Raw genomic sequence first — 20,338 nt, 5'->3', positions numbered from 1 at the left:
TGCTTGGGAAACCATTCCTCTTTGTGCGTTTATGAATCTCTTAATTTTCCGTGTCAACGTGGTCACAGGCAGTTTATGCAGATTTTAGATGATAAAAGAATCGTCACTGAAATCAGATAATTCCTTTCTCTTCTCATTATTTATCACCCAAAGCATATTTCAAAGATTGCGATCTCCTTTCTCAGCCCTGCTTGTGTCAGGCCAAGCTCTCTGTGCAAAGCAATGCCTCCGCTCCCCAAATCCTCCCAGCGTTTGTCGCAACTGTCATCCCTTCCTGGCTGTGCTTAGCTGAGCTGTACATAATAATGTAAGTAAGATCTTAACACTGCCTTGTATGTCCCTGTCTCTGCTGCAAACGCTTCGTCTGGTGCATTGTATGCCCGCATTAGCCACAGACTATTGGGAATCAAATTAGATTACAGGAAAAAAGAGATATCAACTACCCTTGATCTCTGAGGTTTGAGACCAATTGTTTGTGACTAAGATCTTCACTAAGCCCAATTTGAGAGGCACATATAATTTGCCTGGAGTGAAACAAATTAATGGAAAAGCCTCTCAAATGAGGTAAATCCATTTGGGGGTCTTGGTCACACTTGTTAGTCCATAACTGCGTCTGCTATCTTCTAATATGATAAACTATACTTTTAGGGCAGACTAAAGGACTAAAGTATTTTGAAAAAATAAAGATAAAAATAAAATAAAATAAAATAAAATAAAATACAAAAAATAAAAATAAAAATAAAAATAAAAATAAAAATAAAAATAAAAATAAAAATAAAAATAAAAATAAAAATAAAAATAAAAATAAAAATAGTAGTGTTTAAAAATCTGTGAAACCTCCGCATTGCTATTAGCTGTATATTGAGCTGGAGGAATAGTAGAAATGCTCTTTTAAGCACTGTACAACAGAATTGTTAGGTTTTAAGATGCTACTGTGATTTAATTGCAAAGTGAACGTATCTTAGAAACAAAAAGAAACTACTGTCCAAATGAGAAAAACAGAAAAGTGCACAGACCCCGGCAAATTAAGTGCAAAACAATAATGAATCAGATTAAATGTTTTTGAAGAACAAATTGCTAGCAGCTTAAAATTTAGGAATGCCATTTTTCCTACACTTTATGAGCCCATATCATCAGGAGGCTGGTGGGGATGAGAGATGACAGTGCATAAAACGAGGACAGGAGGAACAGACAGATTTAAAGAAAAATGAAATTAAATTTTGCAGTGGCATTCTGCACACCTCCCATCGAGGAATGTCCCACACCATAAGGGCTTCTTTCAGGGTATAAATCTGAGAAATTGCCTCAAAGGAAGGCGTCAGAGGAGTGTTTTTAGAACAAAGTGAGCACCTGCATAGTTACAAATGGCCAAGACCATGTGGGACTCACACAGTTTTCTAGAAGAAATCAAATCAGCAACAATCTCCAATGTATTGCTTAAACTGGTGTGGAAGGTGACAGATGTGACAGCAATCCATGGAAAAAGCTCTGTGGCCATCTGGAAAGCACATGGCCATCAGGTCGGAATGCCACATCAAGCAATTGGTCCAAACTAGAGTGACGAACAGACTTAATAGACACCTGGATAAATATAATTTATTAAGAAAGTCCTAAGACATTACGTAAAGAGTATTCAGGTCTCTCAGACCTTGGAGAAATCTTTGAATCTTTGATCAAGTCAAAAAGGACATGGAGAAGGATGATACGGTCAACATCATGTGCTGGCCCTGGGCTTGCTCTGCACCCCTGCTTGTGCAAGACAGGCTGGGCAGGTGGCTGTGGCCTCTCAGATCCCCCCTTCTTCCCCTCCAAAGTGGGAAAAGGACTGGGATACAACAAACAAAGCCCTTTCTTTTGTTTCAGTAACATAAACTTTATTCTCCCTTCCCCACTGCCCAGGCAGCATGCCCCACGGTGCTGCAGGGGGGTGCACAGGGATGCCTCGCCACGGGGTGCCACCTAGGCCATGGGCCTTAGTGCCAGCTTAGAGTGATCTCATTTTCACAGCCGAAAAGCCTCCATAAGTTATCAGCTTTTGTAGGAAATGCTAATAAAGCCACAAACTCTGCAAGGAAAAGGATTGGGACAGTCAGCCCCATCCGCTCTCCTCCTGGACTAAACTCTCCCGGTGCCTCCCAGGCACAGCTGCCTCTCCCCTGGCCAAAATATTTTCAGCCCAGGAGAAGCTGGGGACACACTGGTGGGCAACAAGCACTTGGTCCTGGGACAGCCACTTCTGCCGTGCCACCAAAATGCCACCAATTTCCTCTCGGTGCCAGGCAGCCTGGAGAACTTCAGCTGCACCCAGCCCAGCCCGCCTGTGCTGGCAGGGAGATGAAAACTCGGCAGCAAAACCAAGGTTGTTTGTTCACAAATACCCTAACAGTCTCGTATCTTGCAAAGGAGCCGAGCAGGGGGTGGGTGGGGGGAGTACTTGAAAAGCAAATGAACTTATGTTTTATGCTTTTTAAGATGTCTAACAGAGTACAAAAGTTCATCTTTAATAGGAGGGCAACACAGAGTGCTTAGAGCTGCAGTTTGACACAGATACAGAGCTAAAATGCCTTTGAAGTACCTTCTGATTCCTCATTCTGCCTGAAGTAACTTTAGATTTATGCAGCAGATGGGAAATAGTCCCTCGTTACGTGGCTCTCTACTCTAGCACTGACTCCGAGATAAGGCAGCCTTATTGCATCCGCACGCCTTAGAAGAGCTCTTAGACAGTGCTTTAGTCTTCAGGGGCCTGAGTCTGTAGTTTGCATATTTTTTTTCTGTTTTTCTCTAAAATTACTCTTGATAAGTCTAACATGTTTTGAGCATCTTCAAAGGAGAACGTGGAGGAGAAAAGTTAGTCGGTGGAGTAGAGGTGATTCATTTTAATTCATTTGAAAACAGCTCTGTGTGTTCGGGGAAAGAGCTCGTGGAGAAGCGACAGGGAATGGCCTCGCCGTGACCCCAGCCTCAAACACGCCAGCTTTGAAGAAGTCTCTAAAAAAGCTTTCGTGCCAGTCCCGTGACTGCAAACCCCAGCGCAGCCTGCGTTCCTGCAGCTTCAACTCCCTGCCTGCTCCGTGCAAGGTGAGGCGAAGCCCCTCGCTCACCCTGCACATTGCACGTGCTTCTCTCTACAGCTCAAACCCTGTCCCTGCAATGAACCCTGCTCCATCTGAACCCTGCCTCTGAAATATTTTCCTGTGCCAAAGCTCTCCCCCAAAGTGGGCTGCTTCATCCGGCACAGCCAGAGCAAAGCTGACTGGTGCCAAGGGCTGGAGCATCTCCTTGCCCCCAGCAAAGCACAGGCCAGCCCCAGCGTGTTCCCATAGGGTGCCTGCTGCTTCCAGGGACATTTCAGAGCACTCCTGAGCTCTCCAGAGCTCAGATGGGATTCTGGCTGATGGATGCTGGATGGGACAGAGCAAAGCTGCTGTGCCAGTTGTCACCAGGAAGCCTTGCACATTATATCGCAAATTAACCGAAATAATGGAGGTTGTGCAAACGCAATTGGTCCTAGCAGGATTCACAGCTGTGACTAAACTCACTTTGTCTTTAGCTTTGAAGTTTTCCCCACTGACCAAAGGCAGAGGGCTGTGTTGTTTATCCCGTGCAGGAAGGCATCATTTTGCAGACACCTTGGTGCTTCCTTTTTTGGGTTGCTTGCAAGTTTATCCAGAACGTGGCCATGCTGGCATCACCCTCCCAGACCCCATGCGATGACTTCTGAAGCCTCCTCGCCCATCGCCCCTGCGAGCAGCAGTGCAGATGCAGTCTCCTTTCCTGGCCCTGCCTGCAAAACTCCAGCATGTATGACCTGGCATCATGCTCAGCTGCCTTTCCTGCTCACTGCTGCCTTATTCCTGCCTTCGAGTCCAATGCTGGAGAGCTGCTGAAGCCCAGTACCCTGAAGGTATCCCTGAAATTGCTTGTGTGAGGGGGGAGAGCATGGGGGGGCTCGCGTAATTGAAACAATCCTTCTCTCAATCACCGTTCTGCAATGTTTATGCCTCACGCTTTGCCTCTGATGTCGAGAGCAAGCTGATAGCCACGGTATTAATAAGTTGTTTGTACAATAATTGCTGCTTAAGATAAATGATTCATAAAGTCCTACCATGGTCTTGGAAATGGTGTAAACAGGGAGAGCAGCTGGAGGACAGCCGTGGGATGCTAATGAGAGACCACCACGGGGGAGTAAATATATGAAGACTGGGGAGAAGGGGGATTAATCCAGCCCCAAGTGCTAGAGAGCATCCCGCTTCCAGAGCTCACCTGCAGCACAGAAGCAGAGCTGTCCAGCCCAGTGGGTCATTAGACCTGAAGTAAGATGTTTTCAAGAGTCACTAGAAACTAGAAAAAGCCTGGGGATGGGGTGAGCAGCAGGTGTGTGCTGTGCTGCCTCTGTTCTTCCACCCATCTCCAGACCCTCTGCAGTGACAGCACTGCCAGGTGCTGTGAGCAGGACCCATGAAGGTGGAGCTGCCAGTCCAGGAGGTTAAATTAGAGCTGTTGTGAGCTGCTGCTTCACTGGGAAATCACAGCGTGCAGTTTAGAGCCGGCTGACTGGCTCCAAGCAGGAACCAGAGGGGCCTCTGGAAGCCTTTAGTCCGGAGGTGGGTGAAACACGGGGCTGTGCTCCTGAGCTGCTCCCAGCTGGGCTGTGGCAGAGGGAGATGGTGCCAGGGCACTGACACCCTCCTGCCAGCATCATCCCACCAGGTGCAGTGTTAAGAGGGGACAAGAGATGGCAGCAGCCCCCACCACTGCCAGCATCCCTGCAGAAAGGCCAGGCAGCCTGGTCACAGCCACCTCCACCCTTGGGGTGAAGGTGGGAGCCTTCCTGCAAGACCAGGACCGGGATGAACCTTTGGGGATCCCCAAAAGTTGCCCCAACAGCTACTGGGACGTGGTCAGAGGAGAAGGGGCTGCACGTCATGCCTGGTGCTAGCTCTGCTGAACCCCAGGAGCCTTGGGACAAATGAAGAAAATGACAGGCTAGAGGGAAATTAATAGAGCAGAAAATTTGAAATGATGTGGAAATAATTCTTCTGGCTTAAGGAGAGCTCCTCGTATGCTTAATTTCAGAACACAACTGTTTGCATGTTGCTAAATTACAGTATCAAGGCAAGGAGCCCTGACTGGAGCTTATGGGACACGGGGACATTTCCACTCGTGTGGAGAGCTTTCCCACCTGGAGCAAGGTAAGGGTAGGGGTGACCCTAGTTTGCCGTGGGGTTGGGGCACGGGGTGGTGGAGGCTTTTCTTGGAAGATCTGGAGTGCTGCTTATGGCCTTCATGAAGATTTGTCCTGTCACCTTTTCATTCCTAGCTTGGCCCTGCCATAAGCAGCTGGGGCAGGGAAAGGGAATGGGGGGGTCTCTGAAGTTTCTGCTGCCCCAAAACCAACAACATTTCCAAAACTCTGCTCCCTTCTCATCACAGGGACATCTGTCCCCTCTGTTGTGCCAAGAAAAGAGGCTGAGGCACAGCCAGGCCTGGGACCTGGACAAGCCAGCAGGGACAAGAGCTTGTAGCAATGATGGGAAGGGAGGAGGAAAAGCTCTTGTTGGATGGAAACATCTTGAATCTGCCCCGTGTGCAGGGTCTGACACCAGCTGTGAGGATGCCACCGATGCCCTGACCTGGTCTGCCACCCCACAGCTCCCTTGGCCTGTGGGATGGATGAGTGGGGGGGATGCCCCCACCACTTTTAGCCATCTAGGAGCAAATGCCTGATCCTGTGCAGCTCAGCCAGAGAGGGAGAGAGCACAGGAGGCTCAGCTCTGCCGCTGTGACAGGATCCATGGGGCTGGGGTGAGGCTGTAGGTCACAGACGGGTCCATGCTGCCCACCTGGAGAGCTGAGGTCTCTTAAGCAAGAGCAGCAGAGACCAGAGACTGCTGTTGAGGGAAAACAGGCATCCATGGTGATGGATCTGTGGTGCCTGTTGTGCCCCATCCCATCCTGGGGGGGCTGTGTCCAGGGGTCTGCGGCAGCCCCCAGGCACAACCTGCCCCGAGGTGCCAGGGGAAGGCGCAGAGCCAAGCGGGGTGGGCGTAGGGAATTTGCTCTCTCTGATGCTGAAAATCTGTGGGGAAGTCCCCAAGGAGCCCTGGGAAGAGAGAAATCAGCTTCTTTCCCGACAAAAGCACAGAAGTTTTCAAGGTGCCCTTTAGGCTTCACAGCGCTCAGTGAGATTGATCTGTGCTCAGCCCCCCCAGAGAAAATCACCGGTCTGTATTTTCGTCTTCCTCACACACAGATGGGCAGGAGCAGCCCACACCTCCCCGTCACTGCTGGCTCCAGCACAGCACGGGGTGCTGTTCTCCCCAGGGTGCTGCTTTCACCCTTTGCACGGGCACCACGGGGTGCCAGAGGGACACGGGCAGGCAGAGACCCAGCCCTGGGCACGGTACCAGCAGGATCCTCTCGTTTGGAGACACTTTAGGCTCTGCAAAAGCAGCTTTTTGCTGTGTGTGTGACCACACAAACCTGTGCCCCCCTGGCAGTCCATCAGATGCCCTCCCCGGCCCCACAGATGCCCGAGCACCAGCCTTCCTCTCCCCACATCGTGCCCCCAGCACGAGGCACAGCCTGGTCCTGCCCCACAGCAGCAGGGTGCTGGGCAGGTCCGGATGGGGCCCTCCCAGTTGGGAAACTGGTGTGGGACATCTCTGCCGCAGTGCTGGGCAGCACAAATGCACAGGCAGTTCCCCCGTATCACGGGGACATCCCCAAAAGCCCCGAATCACACGAGCATTGCTAGAAGGACCAGCTGGAATAGCCCACGTCCTCTTGCTGCTGAGCTAGACCACTCCTGGCATCTTTTCTAACCAAGCTGAGCGGAGGTCTCAGCTTCCTTGGGAAACACCCAGGATTCCCAAAGGCTGCAGCCATGTCCTAGTTTTTCCCTGCGTGCCCTAGTTTCATCCCGCTCACCGCTGCGCGCCGGCAGCACTGTGCAGTCAGCTTGGTGCCAGCTGGGGAAATTCCACTTTTATTACAGCAGATGGAGTCCAAAGCCCGAAGTCCAGAAGAAGCACACGCCGTCGGCCTCCACCTCAGTCTGGCAGCCCCAGCAGGAGCCATCGCAGCCCCTCACCATCCTCATGCCCAGGTTAGCCAACCCTTGCCGTACAGACTGCAGCAGTACAGGACGGTGAGGATACTCCCTGTTCCTCAGAGCCTGGATTTCCCACCTGGGTAGGACCTTCTGGGCCATCTCCGTGTCACACTGAACTTTTCAGGGTCCCGAGGTTGTCCCTGCTGCTCTGCCTCTACCTGGTCAGAAGCCATAAGCCACAGCAGTGAAACACAGCCTGCTGCTGGCCCCAGCTCCCTGCAGGGTGATGCCAGAACCAGATACCCCACAGGTTAGCAGAAGGGGAGCCTGGTGTTGTCCTCACTCCTGAGTTGAGCCCTCTTTCAGAGTCCCATGGCTCCGACAAGCTGGCAGCATAAATCTGGGTAGCTGTATATCATCAGCAGCAGCCCAGACATCCTTCATCATCCTCCTCCATGTACAGAGCTGTCCAAACCTCTGTGCAAACACGTAGAGCCTTCTGTACATTTAAATGGCCCTAAACTAGAGTGCATGATCTGGAGAAATGGCACAGGATTTAGAAACCCCTGGGGGTGTCACCATCCCTTGATTGACGTAGGGTCTGAGCCCCCCTTAGGCAGGAAGAAGCCCCTGGGATGCTTCCAGGCACCCAGACGCAGGAGCAAAGTGACATCTGGTGACACAGTGGGAAAGTCCTGCACACATGGCCTCCAGCTCACCAAGGAGTGAGACACAGCAGGGCTGAGGAGGGCCCTGAGGAGGCGAAGCTGGAACTGAGTCACCCGGAGGGACCTCGGCTCGTGGTCAGAGGCCACCCTCACTGCCGGGGACCTCCCAGGGCAGGCACACAGCTACTGGCAACTGGAACTGGGAGAAGACTGGACCATGAAGATCAACCAGAAAATCCAAGAACAATAAATCCAACTGGAAAAAAAATCAATTAACTGTACCATGTGGGTGGGGTGGGGGTTATTTGCTTGCTATGGCATGGGTGAACGTTCAGCTGGCCCAGCATCGCCCACCAGTGACTCCAGTCCAGCGGAGAGCGCACTGGAAGAGCCATCCCCTTCCTCAGAGGGGATGCACGGTGTCCTGGGGCAGCAAGGAGCAGAACGGGGAGGACAGCAGAGCAAAGGAAGCAGAGGCAGGGCGAGGATTACTCACGCTGCCACAGCAGCAGCTGCTGGCTTTGGCGTGATGGTGGGAGCAAGGATGGGCCCGTGGCGCTGCGGGGAGGAGCGTGTGTGTCAGAGAAACCCCTGGCTGCTTGCTGTGTTGTGCCAGCAATAGCGTGTAAAGCGCTGTCTGCGCGAGAGGATTCGCGTGTCGAGCGCTCCCCGGGGCCGTGGGATCGCTGCTCGCCGCTGGAGGCGAGGGCAGAGCTGCAGAAAGGGTCTGGAAGCAGCACCCGCTGCACTGGGCAGAGCAGGGGAGGCACGGCTAATGCAGCCCACCCAATTAACAGTGCCTGAGTCACACCGCACGTGGGCAGACAGAGAAATTAGCTCTGGAGTTAATTGCACCTGGGATACCGATGCAGCCAGCTGCACCGCACCTCCAGCAGGTCAGCGAGGCTCTGGCAGGGAGCAGTGCAGTTGGTGCATGGGCTGTGATCGAAATCAACACGTAAGGAAGGTCAGGCAAAGCAACAGCAGAGAGGATTGTTCCTGCAGGGGAAGGATGTGAAAGCACAGCCCCTTGTGTCTGAGCAGCCAGTGCTGTCACGGAGCTAGGCTCAGCCGAAGTTTGGAAGAGCTCTCCAGGGGCTGACAGTGCAGCCCCCAGCTCCAAGCACGGCTGACTGCAAAGTCAAAATCAGGTTGTCCTTGGACAACTGAGTGCTGAAAGTCTTCACAGGAGGATATTGTTTAGCCCCCACCTGTACTGCATACACTTAATTAACAGCATGGATACGGTTCAGGGATGCAAAAGGCAGAGGCAAAGTTTTCAGCCATGAGCTCGGCCAGGCTTTTTCCAGGTACTCAAGCATTTAATTGTGCAAAATGTTGGTGCCTTTGATGCCTCCTGCAACTGTTCCTGTGGGAAAGAGGCAACCAAGCTCCTGCCAAGCGTCAGCCACGTGCTCATCTATCCGTGTGGATGGAGCCAGGGAGGAATGGTTCTTGCACAAAGGAAGCCGAGGGACGTTGTTATGCACAAAGTTTTATATCCGATGGTACACGCCAGCTTCAAGGTTACCTTACAGCACAGGGACAGAGAGAGACAGAGACACCGTGGTCTCTGCTGTGTCCCCTTCTCCCTGCCCCACAGAGCAGCTCAGGGGAAGCCCGTTAGCACTCGCATCGTCCCAGATAACTGAAAAAATGTGAACAGTAGGAATGTCCTTGCTAGGTACAATTAGCTGCCTGAAATAGCCCAGCTGAATTCTCAGGAGCCAGGCTTATTTCGCAGGCCTGGTCATTAGGAAAATCATCAAGATCGTGCTAAAGAGAGAACATTTATCAGCCGGATCAGGATTTGGGAGCTGACCCTGTGTACCCAGAGCGGGAGCAGATGCTGTGTCATTGATGCAGGAGGTGCCTGGCCGTGCGCCCTGTCCCGTAACCCCTGCACCAGGCAGGGTCCCATCACCCTTTCCCTTCACGCTGCTGCTCCACGTCCAGCCCCATCACACCACCACGTCACGAAAACACCTTTGGCATCAGAGAGCAAACACCGGGCTAGGAAGAGGAAGAAAGCCAGATGCTGGCAGCAGCAGCGAGAGCAGGCTGCAGGGAGTGGGGCTTGCTCCAGAGCAGCAGGAGGTGGCAGGGGATGGCAGCGGGCAGGGACGGGGACGGGGACAGGAGGGAGGGAGCGGATGGCCAGCAGGCAGGCAGGAGCAGCAGGCAGGAGCCGCGGCAGGCAGCGGGTGGTTAATCAGCCGTCTGCTTCCGTGACTGAGCTCGGCGTTTGCAGCAAAGAGCTCCGCGGAGGAGAAAGCCTCTCGCTCATGAAAGAAACATCAGCGCTAATCGAATCAGGGTACAGCCCAACAGCACGCGACAGGCCACAGCGGCTCATTCATATTTCATGCTTTGTTCCACTTCGGCGAGATAAAGCCCAGTGCAAAAGGTGGGGGAGCCCTGCCCAGCAAGGGTGGGAACCCGAAGAGCACGGAGGGGAGAAACCGAGGGCTGCATCCAGGATGGGCTGGCACAGAGAGCTTGGCTGGGTCTTTCCAAGGAGTCTGCAGGATCCCAGGGAAGATGAAGTCAGCACTCACCTGCTCTCAAGTTCTGGCTTCTGGGGGTCAGCAGATCAGCGAGCTGCACGGGGCTCTGCTCAGGATCCTCCGTGCCTGCTGGAGGCTTTTCCTGATGCCTGGCTTCAGGGTGGCTGCTCCTTGCCCCCAGAAGTGGCTCTTCAAGGGCTTTGTCTTTGTAAGGGATGCCAAAGACCCAGCTGTTGTGGGGTCTCCTGCCCCAGGAGGCAGTGGAGGCAGGAATAAAGCTAATCCGTGGGCTTAGCACTGACCAGGAAAGCTGACAGTTTCCCCCAGGTAGGGATAACCAAATTGTGCAGAAACAATGTCCCAGTGGAGAAAGAGTAAATGAAGAACTGGGAACAGCGGCTGACAAGGCTGGGGATGATCAGGGATTGCCACGAGGCTGTGGCACTCCTCACCCTCCTGCCAGGGCCAGGACATCTGAGCGGGCAGCTGGGCACAGGATGGGACCTGTGCACAAGGAGGGACCTGCACCCACGGAGCAGCCCCCCCAAATGTAACCTGCTGCAGCAAGGGGCTCCCCGAGGCCAGACCCCACCTCCTGGGAACGAAGCAGTGTTGGACTTGTCCTGCCCCCCGAGTCTGCAGGCTCACACTGCATGGGAAGATGCTGAAATCACAACAGGGAAAAGGATTTGGGACAAACAAGCCAAAATGCTTGCAATTCCCTGCAGAGCATCTGCAGACCCATGGCACTTCTGCCTGGATCTTGTCATATGCTTCAGATGCCAGCACCTACACCAGCCACCTGGGAGAAGTAAGAGCCTTGGGCAGTCATCATAAATGCCTTGAAGGGGTGCTAAACATCTTTAAAAATCTAGGAAATACCACCCCAGCTGTAATCCTGACCCTTGCAAGCCAGTCCCAGGTGCCAGCCCCATGTGCCTCGAGCAGTCTGTGGTGCTGTGGTTTCCACCAGGCACTCTCAAATTTCACACTTCGGTTTGTGCAAGGCACTTGGATTTTAGCAAGGCTTGAAAAGTAAACCTGAATATAGATATGGTGGTAGGCCTGGCAAATGGTATAAGAACAAGAGGCTGCAGGACACTGCAGAGCACCCAGCACCAGGTTTTTACCAGGTTGCACCAAAGCCCTGGGACAGAGCAGGATCAGCAGCGTGATGCTTAAGGAGAGCAAGGTGGGCAGCAGGAGGGCTCTCCCCAGGGGCAGGACCAAGTCCCCTTGCCAGAGGGACAGTGTCAGGGGCTTTCCTGCTAAAGTGAGGACACAAGAGAGCATAAAAGCTGAGAAAGAGATTTTGTCAGTGATGGCAGCAGTCCTGGGAGAGGATCAAGGTGAAGGCGCTGCTTTGCGAGGGCAGAGTCAGCGGCTGTGGCTGTCAGCACCGACGCCAGAGGACTTGTCAAAGCACAGGGAGCTCTCCCCGTGATGCCATGAGCATCGCTCAGCCCAGCCACGTCCATCCATCCATCCATCCATCCCATCTGCCTGCATCTGGGCATCTCTGACAGCTGCTCTGCAGAGGAAACAAAATGCAGGCTCCCCAAATCAGCGCCCTCCTGGCTCCCCGGGATGTGTGTGCAGGGAAATTCAAAGAGCATCGTCCCACTGTAGCTGTCCCCCCTGGCACTGTCCCAGCACGTGAGCAGGGAGCTGAAACCCAGCACATTCATTCAGGATGGTGTCTCAGGGCTCGTTGTGAGCCTGGAGGAAAGCTTTTTGTACAGGGAGCTGTCACAGATCCCTCCTTCGTGCCTCCTTCTGGACATGTGTATGTGCAAGCTGGGGCTGCCGCCATCTTGTCTGTGGGGGCACTGCTACATCACACGCTCCTTCTCCAGCTGTCATCTATTTCCATAAAGCCTGCAGAAACAGGCTTATGGAAACTGCTCCGTGCTTGCTGTCCTCTGGCGGGTCAGGCTGAAACCCACAGCGGCTCCAGGAGGGGGAAGGAGCCGCAGGATGGGGCCAGGCACATGCACTGCAGGGCCCTGGCTGGTCCTGAGAAGCTCATGACCAAGTAAAAGAAGATGAAAGGCTGGAAATGTCTCAGCAAGCTGAGCCGTAACACTTCAGCAATTGATGCTGAGCTTTTATTGATGAGGTTGCTCTGCCTCAAGACATTTCAGCGCCTGGACATTTCACGGGCGGGCAGAAGGGACCTGAGGGTTGTTCTGCCCAGCACCACGCTCGTGGTGGGGCTGTCTCCATCACAGACAGACTGGCTGGCACCTGCCATGGGTTGTCCCATAGCACCACCTTCCCTTCAGACCTCTCCAGGGATGTGGCACGTCCTTGCCGTTCACAGCTGGGGGGCCTTTTACTTGGGCCCTGTTCAAAGCTGGCTGCTAATTTTTGATATGCATGCAGCAGTTTTTTGGCTCGTGATCATTCCCATAATAAACACTCATTGCATTGCTCTTAAATGATTGGGAGACCTCAAATTTTAATCTTTTATTCATAATCTTCTTCCATCTCAGACACAAAAAAGAAAAAAAAAAAGAAAAAACATGTAAATTCAAAACCTGCGAGAGTTGAAAATTTTGTAAGTGCTGCTGACCCTTCACTGGCAGCTCTGAATGTGAGAGAAAAAAAGGAATTGCACTGAGGAACCTCATCTTTTGATAACAGATTTAGAGCCCAGCACTAGGACTCACTCGCTAGCTGCCGACTGCTCCCAGGCCTCTACCACTGCTCAGCTGCAAACCCTCTCCTTGGTGCTGCAAGCAGTGAATTTACAGGATTGCTTCCCATTTAGTCACTGGGTGCCACCCCACCCACACCCTCCATCCCACTGTCTGCCCCTTCAAGGGCCACTTTTCTGGACAATTTGTTGGGGGAAGGTGGTAAAGCAGGGAGTAACAAATCTATAGGAGTGGAAGGCTCTTGGCTGAGGAAGACATCAGTGAATGCTGGGGAAAAATTCATTTTCAGTGTCAGTAAAATGAGAATCTACAATGTGCTGTGGCTGATTGTCAGAATCAACAAGTTTCAAGGCCTTTACCCTCTTCACAAATTTCCTATGTGGTGTGCAACTTTTTAAACTCAGTGATTTATTTGTTTATTTATTTTAATTTCAGGAATAAACAGCAGCTTGTGTAAAGGAAGTGTTTCCAGCTTTGTATGCAGAAATCTTTCTGGCACCTACCTGCAAGTGGTCTGCAATTCCCTGCTGGAAGGACTGCATAAGCCAGAGATGCAGTAACTCTGTCCTGGGATTTCCCAAGACATGATTGCCAGGGGATTTCAACCAGGAAACTTGAAAGACTCTTGTTTTCCTGAACCTGGTTGATACTGACAGCCTGCTCAGCAAGGCAGGTGTAATAGTGCCTGGCTTGTTGGCTATGAGACCCTTAAACTGCCAAGAGTGCAGAACTGAGGATCCTGTTCACATTCTGCACAGAAAACAAACAAACAAACAAAAAAAACATCCCAGTCCAGGTACATGGTGCTGGGGCCAGTCCCAGATCCCTGTGCTGCTGTCCCACTCCTCCACGGTGCTTTCCAACCCAGATGTGACCGAAGACACACTTCAAAGTCAATGTAGAGCTTAACCTGTGACCCTTCTGAGGGTTAAAATGGCATCCACAGAGGGTATTTCTATCTTGCTTCATGTTGTCCTGAGTAATTTGCTTGGACACGATGCTAAATGGCTGTGCTAAAAGCAGAGAGAGAAAGTGGTTTGGGAATACAGCCTTCCCTGGCAGACTGAGCTGGTATGTGATCAGACAGGAATCGTATTAGGAAACACAAAGCCGAGTTCGCCATCTGTTAACACCATCCACGGAGTGGATCTGACCCCTGCAAACCTGCACAAAGCTGGCACAAAGCAGGCGTGGGTGCGGCGCTGAGACGGGCGGCTTCGTGCAGGGCTCCACGGGTGCTCTGCAAGCCCAGGCTGCCACCTCCAGGCACACGGAGCTCGCAGAGCCTCACTTGTTACTGACACAGCCAAACCCGGCACAGTCAGCTGTGAATTAAAAGCTTCAGAGGTGGCTTGTCGGTAGCTTGGAGTAATATGGGGTGTGACTAGAAAAGGAAACTGCTTTACCAGGTTCCCAAGGGTGCAAGTGGGCTCCCAAAGGAGCCAAGAGCAGTTCTCAAGTGTGCAAGTTGGAATAAAAGTCCCTCTGGAGACATCTAAAAAGGTGTGAAAGTCCTGATAGCTGCTGTGGGACGTGAGGGGGGTTATTTGCTGCCAAGTCCAAGCCAGGGTTTCCGTCTCCTGTCCTCAGAGGGAAGGGTTGGCCTCTGGATCAGCTCCTTTCCCAGAGCAGGTTCCCCAAGCCCTCTCCACAAGTGGCTTTGCATGATGTGAATGCCAAGTTGCAATGAGCCAGGAGCAAGGTGCAGCACCGTGGCTGTCCCCGGCTCTGCGTGGTGGGGAGAGGAACCCATATAGGTGTGTGCATTGGCATGAGTGTGGGGGAGCTGCGTGAGGTGAGCTGCAGAGACCCCTCCCAACCATATTTCCTTGAGGGGCGGATAAAGGCTCCAGCAAACTCAAAAGGTGGGATATCACGCTGATGAGTGGTTTTATGAGGTGATGGGGAAAGGAGGAGGGTCCAGGGCAGAAGTTAAGGGACATAAGGAGCAGCAGGCATCCTGCAGTCTTGATGTGGGTGGTAGAAAGTCCTGACACAGTGACAAGACAGGCAGACACCAAGACCTGAGAGCAGATGGCAGGGCTTGCAAGCTCAGCCCTCAGCTGGGGATGCTGCACAGCAGCAGCTTCTCCAGCCTGGAGCCGATGCATCAGGACAGGGGACACTGGGGAGGGCGATGGGAGGCCAGAAAGGAGGGCCTGGGGGGAAGGAGGTGCTGGATGGGGCTGGCAGGGGCTGCAGGTGAAAGGACAGCAGGATGGCACGGGGGCAGCTGGCACCAGGCTGGCCTAACCCCACGGCAGGGGCTGCACTGGGGATGGGCACCTCCATCCCTTCAGCTCAGACTTTAGGAGAGAAGGGTTGAAATTCTGCTGGTTTTGTTTTGTTTTGTTTTGTTTTGCTTTTTTATACAATTCCTAAATTACCAGGAGAGGCTAAGCCTAGACATTCCTGTTCCCTAGGGATGTATCCTTCACACATGGGAGGATTTCTCTTGCAGGGAAGGAGGTGGCTGGCTGCGCATCCGAGTGCTCGCCCTTCTGTGCCTGTGAAGCATCCTTCGAGGCCCCTGTACTCTCCGTGAGTGGCAAGGCAGTTTTCTGCAGCACAGGGGCAATAACAGGCGAGGAGATGGCCCGTGGGAAGAAGGAATTTTATTGTCCAGGAGGAGGTGCACACTGCCCTGTGCTGCAGGGCTCGGGAGGAACGCTGTGGTCACTCTGACTGCAGGGCGGGTGCATGGCGGGTCTGAGTGCAGGATGCGGAGCGCAATACGAATTCAACAACACATTGCATCTGTCCCCCGTTACAAAGAGCTTCCATAGGAAGAAGTAAAGTGCCCGCCACAGCCAGAGAAGCCATCAGGACATAAGTGCCCAGGATAGAAAGCTAAGCCAGCCCCGGAAAGGCCAGTTTAGCCCGGATTATTGCAACTGGGAAATGGCTTTAACCCGCCCCCCACCCGCCTGGTGCCCAAACAGTGCTGGGAGAAGCAGACCCTGGGCCAGATCCTGCCCGTACCTGCACTGGGGTGGTGCTGGATTTTCTGTGCAAGTGCTCAGGACAGGATGCTGTGGTGGGTCCCCAGCAGGCAGCGAGGACCCCCTCCAGCACTTCTCCTTCTCCAGCACCCCCACCCCCCCACCCGAGCCGTGTTCCCAGCAGAGTTTTTGTTGTTGTTGTTTTTTTTTTTTTTTTTTTGCAGTGAGTTCAGCCCCACTTCTGGGGCTTCTGTGCTTTGAGAAACATTTGTGTACATAACATCAGATTTCAGTAAAACAGTCCCCAACCCATAGAAAATCATATTTACACTCGGGAAAGCCTTCCAGCCCCCAAGCCCGCTCACCCTCCCTGGCACATCTGCATCACTGCATCCACCTCAGCTCTCAGACCAGCTCCATGTGTCTTTGGAGGCTGTTGCTGCATACCAGGGAAGCTTACCAAAAGAGATGCTCCTGCAGGGGACAGAGTAGAGACGAGGAGGAAAGGCCAACCTCCCTGTCACCTGGCTTACCAGCCGGGCAGTGCTGGAAATCCTGCCAGCCCTGCCTGACACGGCTGAGCAGAGCCCCTTTCTCCAGCCACAGGGCTGTGTGGCTGCAGCTGGAAATATTGCTTGGGACCCCCACTCTGCAGACGACTTGGCAGCCCCAGGTATAGGCAGGTAGCATGGGTTTCTCTAGGGTGATATAAGAAGAAAGTTTGGCAGAAATCCCTCTGGCCCCCAACCAGGTGAGATGGGAACAAACTCTCCCACTCTGCTGGTGCAGCTCTGGGGGAGGCCGGAGTAGATGGCAGAGAAACCTGAGCTTGTGGCCCTAGAAAGCATGCCTGGGCTGCCCCGGGATGCTTGTGCTGTTATCCAGAGAAGAGCAGTGCTGGTGTGCTCACGAGGCAGAGAGTCTCCTGTGGGACCTGAGATTTCCTGAGGCTCCAGAGAGCAGACCCTGGCTGCTTCTCTCCCCGTGTGGGGAAAGGGGGAAAGGATCCTCTGCACAGAGCCTGCCAGCAGTTCCTAGCACTGTCAGCTTGTACCCCATCCCCTGCCCTCTTGGGCTTAGTGGAGGTGGAACACAAAGTCAACTGCAAGGATCAGGGCCACGTGGCAGTCTGTGGGGCCTTCCTCAGCTCAGGGCTCCACCGAACTCCCCACATGTCAGATCCACAGGGGCTGGGGCCTGTGACAAGCCCAGTCCTGCTGGTCCTGGTATTGCTGTTATGAGTGCTACCCCTCCATCTGCAGGTGCTGCTGGGGCCATCCCGCTGTGTGAAGGGGTTGCCACCCGTCCAGCACAGCTGTGTGGGGACCCCCAGCCCCACAGGGACACAGTAGAGGATGGAGAGAGGAAGGACCTGTCTCTAGCCTGCTTGGAAGTCTGCTCCCCGCTTCAGATGGGGGAAGGAGGCAGCAGGATTGTCGAGGTAACTGGAAAGCCGTATTTCCACTGAAGCTCAAATCAGAGATGCTGGAGGAGTTCCAGATCCTGGTCTGGTGCCCCTTTTTCCTGCTCACCACCCTGCTGCCCCCAGGTCAGGGTAAGTGTTAAGGAATGTCCGATGTGGGTCTGCGAAGCCGGTGATCAGAGATGCCTCCTGGGGCCATTTGTGTTCAGCAGCTGGGACCGCATGGCCTGGATACTGCTCAGGATCTTCTTCTGGTGGCCCATCATGGTGATGCCCAGACTCCGAATGTCCCTGGAGAATAAGGACATTGTCAGACAATCCTCATGCCCGCAGAAATACAGCTCCTCCCTGCATGCACACCCCCTGGACCAGCCCAGGACCCTTCCCCTGGCTCTTCTCCATTTGCCTCTCAGCACCAGGCTGCCCGAGGGGCCGTGACATGCTCCCCAGGGAAAGAGAGGTTGTCATTCCCCCTGGCACAGCCTCCTGACAGGGCTGCTGTGACAGGCGAGGGGAGAGCAGGAGCAAGGGACACCGCTCCTGACAGGCTAGTAGGTGACAAGATCGATGCTCTGAAATTGGATGCAGTTTTAGTGAGATGCCCTCAGATAATCCAGTCAGAAAGACAGGCAGATGATGAGCCTCCTGCACTCAAAAGTGTGTGAGAGAAACAAGGATCTGTATCCGTTCAGTGCCACAGCAAAGGCCCCAGGTACAGCCCCCGATCAATGCACATGACAGCCCTCTGCCTGCATCTCTCCATCTTCCCTTTCACCTCCTCCTGCTTTACCCATCCCAGCTCGACCAACGCTTTCACTGTCACATCCTTTCTGAGTCACGGCAGCTACTGCTTTTGGCAAGGAGCAACTCTCCTCAGAGGTAGAAGAGATTTTTTCCAGCCCTGGTACAAGAGCTAACACCAGAGGATGGTGAACGTAAGCCCAGGATATATTTGCCATCTCTTCTGGTACCACTTGTGGCAACACCCCTTCACCCAGCCTTTATCTCTAGGGGGCAATTCCTGCCTCTCTTGCACTCCTGTTCCACACAGACAGCAGCCCTGGGCCCAGCGCCCCAGCACATGGTGATGCTGGAAGCACTCCTGTAGCTCTCTGCTTTTACATTTCTCCCTGCTGTGAGTGAGAAAGGTGGCAAGAAAGAGGCAGGGGGAGGACTGTATTTACTAGGAAGAAGATTTCCAAAGCATCCAGGCTGATGCTATGGCCTTCCAGCCACACTGAGGCCCTGGGGCCTCCCTGCCCTGCTGCAACGAGCTGGCAGCCAACCCAGTGCACAGGGGTCTGAGCTCCTGACATTTCCCTGGAATCCCACACCCTATGAGTAGAGTATTGTTGTTAATTTATATTTATATTTATATATATAAAATGCCTATCACCATGTTGATGAACACTCTTTGGAACCACCCTGTGACAACAGTGGAGCTCCATCAGAGAGCTGCCATGGAGCACCAGAGGTAGCTAGGTTCTCACACCCTCTCCGAACAACTCCCACATCTCTGCTCAAAGTCACTGCTGCCATGGACATCATCCCAGGGCTCAACATTAACCTGGTACAGACCCAACCCTGCTTCCTGAACGATGTATCTCTGGCATCCCCCTCTAGGATGAACCATCTAGGTCAAGGAATGCAAGACAGGACAATCACTGCCTGGGGCTAGTGGGACAGCGTGGGGCAGCCCCATCGGTGCTGTTTGCTCTTTGGTACTCACTCGATGTTCATTCTCATCACCATGCCCAGGGAGGAGTACCCTGCCATGGCAAAGTTGTCCCGGTAGTGCCCCAGCCGGATGGAGTCCAGCCAGTCCTCGACTGTCAGGCAGCCGGAGAAGTCGAGGAGACCCCTGTCGAAGGGCGTTTGGGTGAACCTGAGAGCGGGACAGAAGTGATGAATTAGCCCTGGAGCTATGATGGAGGTGGTGGTCTTAGATGGTCCACCTCAGAGAGGGGAGGACCCAGAGAGCCCTCGCTGTGAAGGTGGGCACACTGCTACGTGGGCAGCGCTGCCCGTACTTGGCTCATGCCCATTTTTGGGATGCTTTGTTGGGTACAAGGCAGCAAAATGCAGGATGTTTACCACCGCCCACCACAACCAGTGGTCACAGGGCAAGCCACTGCTGCTAGAACTGGACCAAAACATCCCTTTTTCATGGCAACCTGCTCTGCTTGCTGCCAGCTGTGGCTTGATGGGGTCTACCCCTGCTCTTCACGGCGAGCCCTTACCGGTTCACCGTGGCCGTGCACTTGAGGCTGTCAGGGTTTCGGATGAGCTTGTCCAGGACGCCGACGATCTGGGAGAAGCGGGGCCGCTCACTGCGCTCCTTCTGCCAGCAGTCCAGCATGAGCTGGTGCAGGGCCGTGGGGCAGCCCATCGGGGCGGGCAGGCGGTAGCCTTCCTCCACCGAATTAATTACCTGGAAGGAAGCCACGGTGCTGAAGCAGAGCTGCTCTCCTGCCCGGCTCCGAGCACCCTGAACTGCTATGCACAGGGGAGATCCCCGGTGCATAAGCTGTTAAGGCCATCAGAAGGGGGAGCAGGGAGGTGTACACAAGATTCATGCTAAATGACAATTTTTATTGCTGGTGAGCTGCGTGCGGACTCTGCAGAAAGCTGAGATACCACACACGTACAAGAAATCACTGCTCTGGGAGCAGATCTATTAAGTGGTCCAACAGGCCTAAAATATTGCAGCTTGCCTCCAGCAGATAAGACATGAGGGCTTCATTCACATTCAGTTATTCTACAACCGGGGCTTGCCACTGCTCAGCAAAGCTGGGAGAAGCCCCGCTCAAAGGACCTGTGCAGACAAGGTTGTGCAAGTCACTGCAGCCACCATCTGTCACCAAAGCCACTTTCTATCACAGGAAAAACAGCACAGAGAGGGGGGATCCCCAGGACTCAAGAGGAGGGAGAAAGCAGGCAGATCTATGGCACCCGTAGGCAAAATAAGGAGTCCTATGGTTCTGCAGAGCCAAAAGCTTTCATTCTCTGCCTCCTTTTGGAAATTTTGCACCCAGATTTTAGCCAGGCAATAACCAACCTTTTACTTTAGTTTTTATGCTGTTC

General features: G+C 53.3%; 1 protein-coding gene across 1 annotated transcript in view; it reads right to left on the bottom strand.

Moving 5' to 3' along the window:
* Positions 1-17,430: 17,430 nt before the first annotated feature.
* The window catches only part of EPHA8 (EPH receptor A8), a gene marked incomplete at its 3' end in the record, with an annotated part of 31,662 nt that continues 28,754 nt past the window's right edge, over positions 17,431-20,338 (bottom strand). Inside the window, exons 14-16 of the mRNA XM_082776812.1 lie at positions 19,495-19,685; positions 18,984-19,139; positions 17,431-17,545 (exon numbers count right to left, since the gene is read on the bottom strand). Of these exons, the coding sequence (XP_082632938.1) occupies positions 17,431-17,545; positions 18,984-19,139; positions 19,495-19,685 (462 nt within the window). The remainder of the gene's footprint in view (positions 17,546-18,983; positions 19,140-19,494; positions 19,686-20,338) is intronic.

The sequence above is a fragment of the Aythya marila genome (genome assembly GCF_965140915.1).
Source record: "Aythya marila genome assembly, chromosome: 21".
NCBI lineage: Eukaryota > Metazoa > Chordata > Aves > Anseriformes > Anatidae > Aythya > Aythya marila.
The sequence above is the reverse complement of the archived record's forward strand: the minus strand, read 5'-3'. Positions and strand labels throughout refer to the sequence as shown.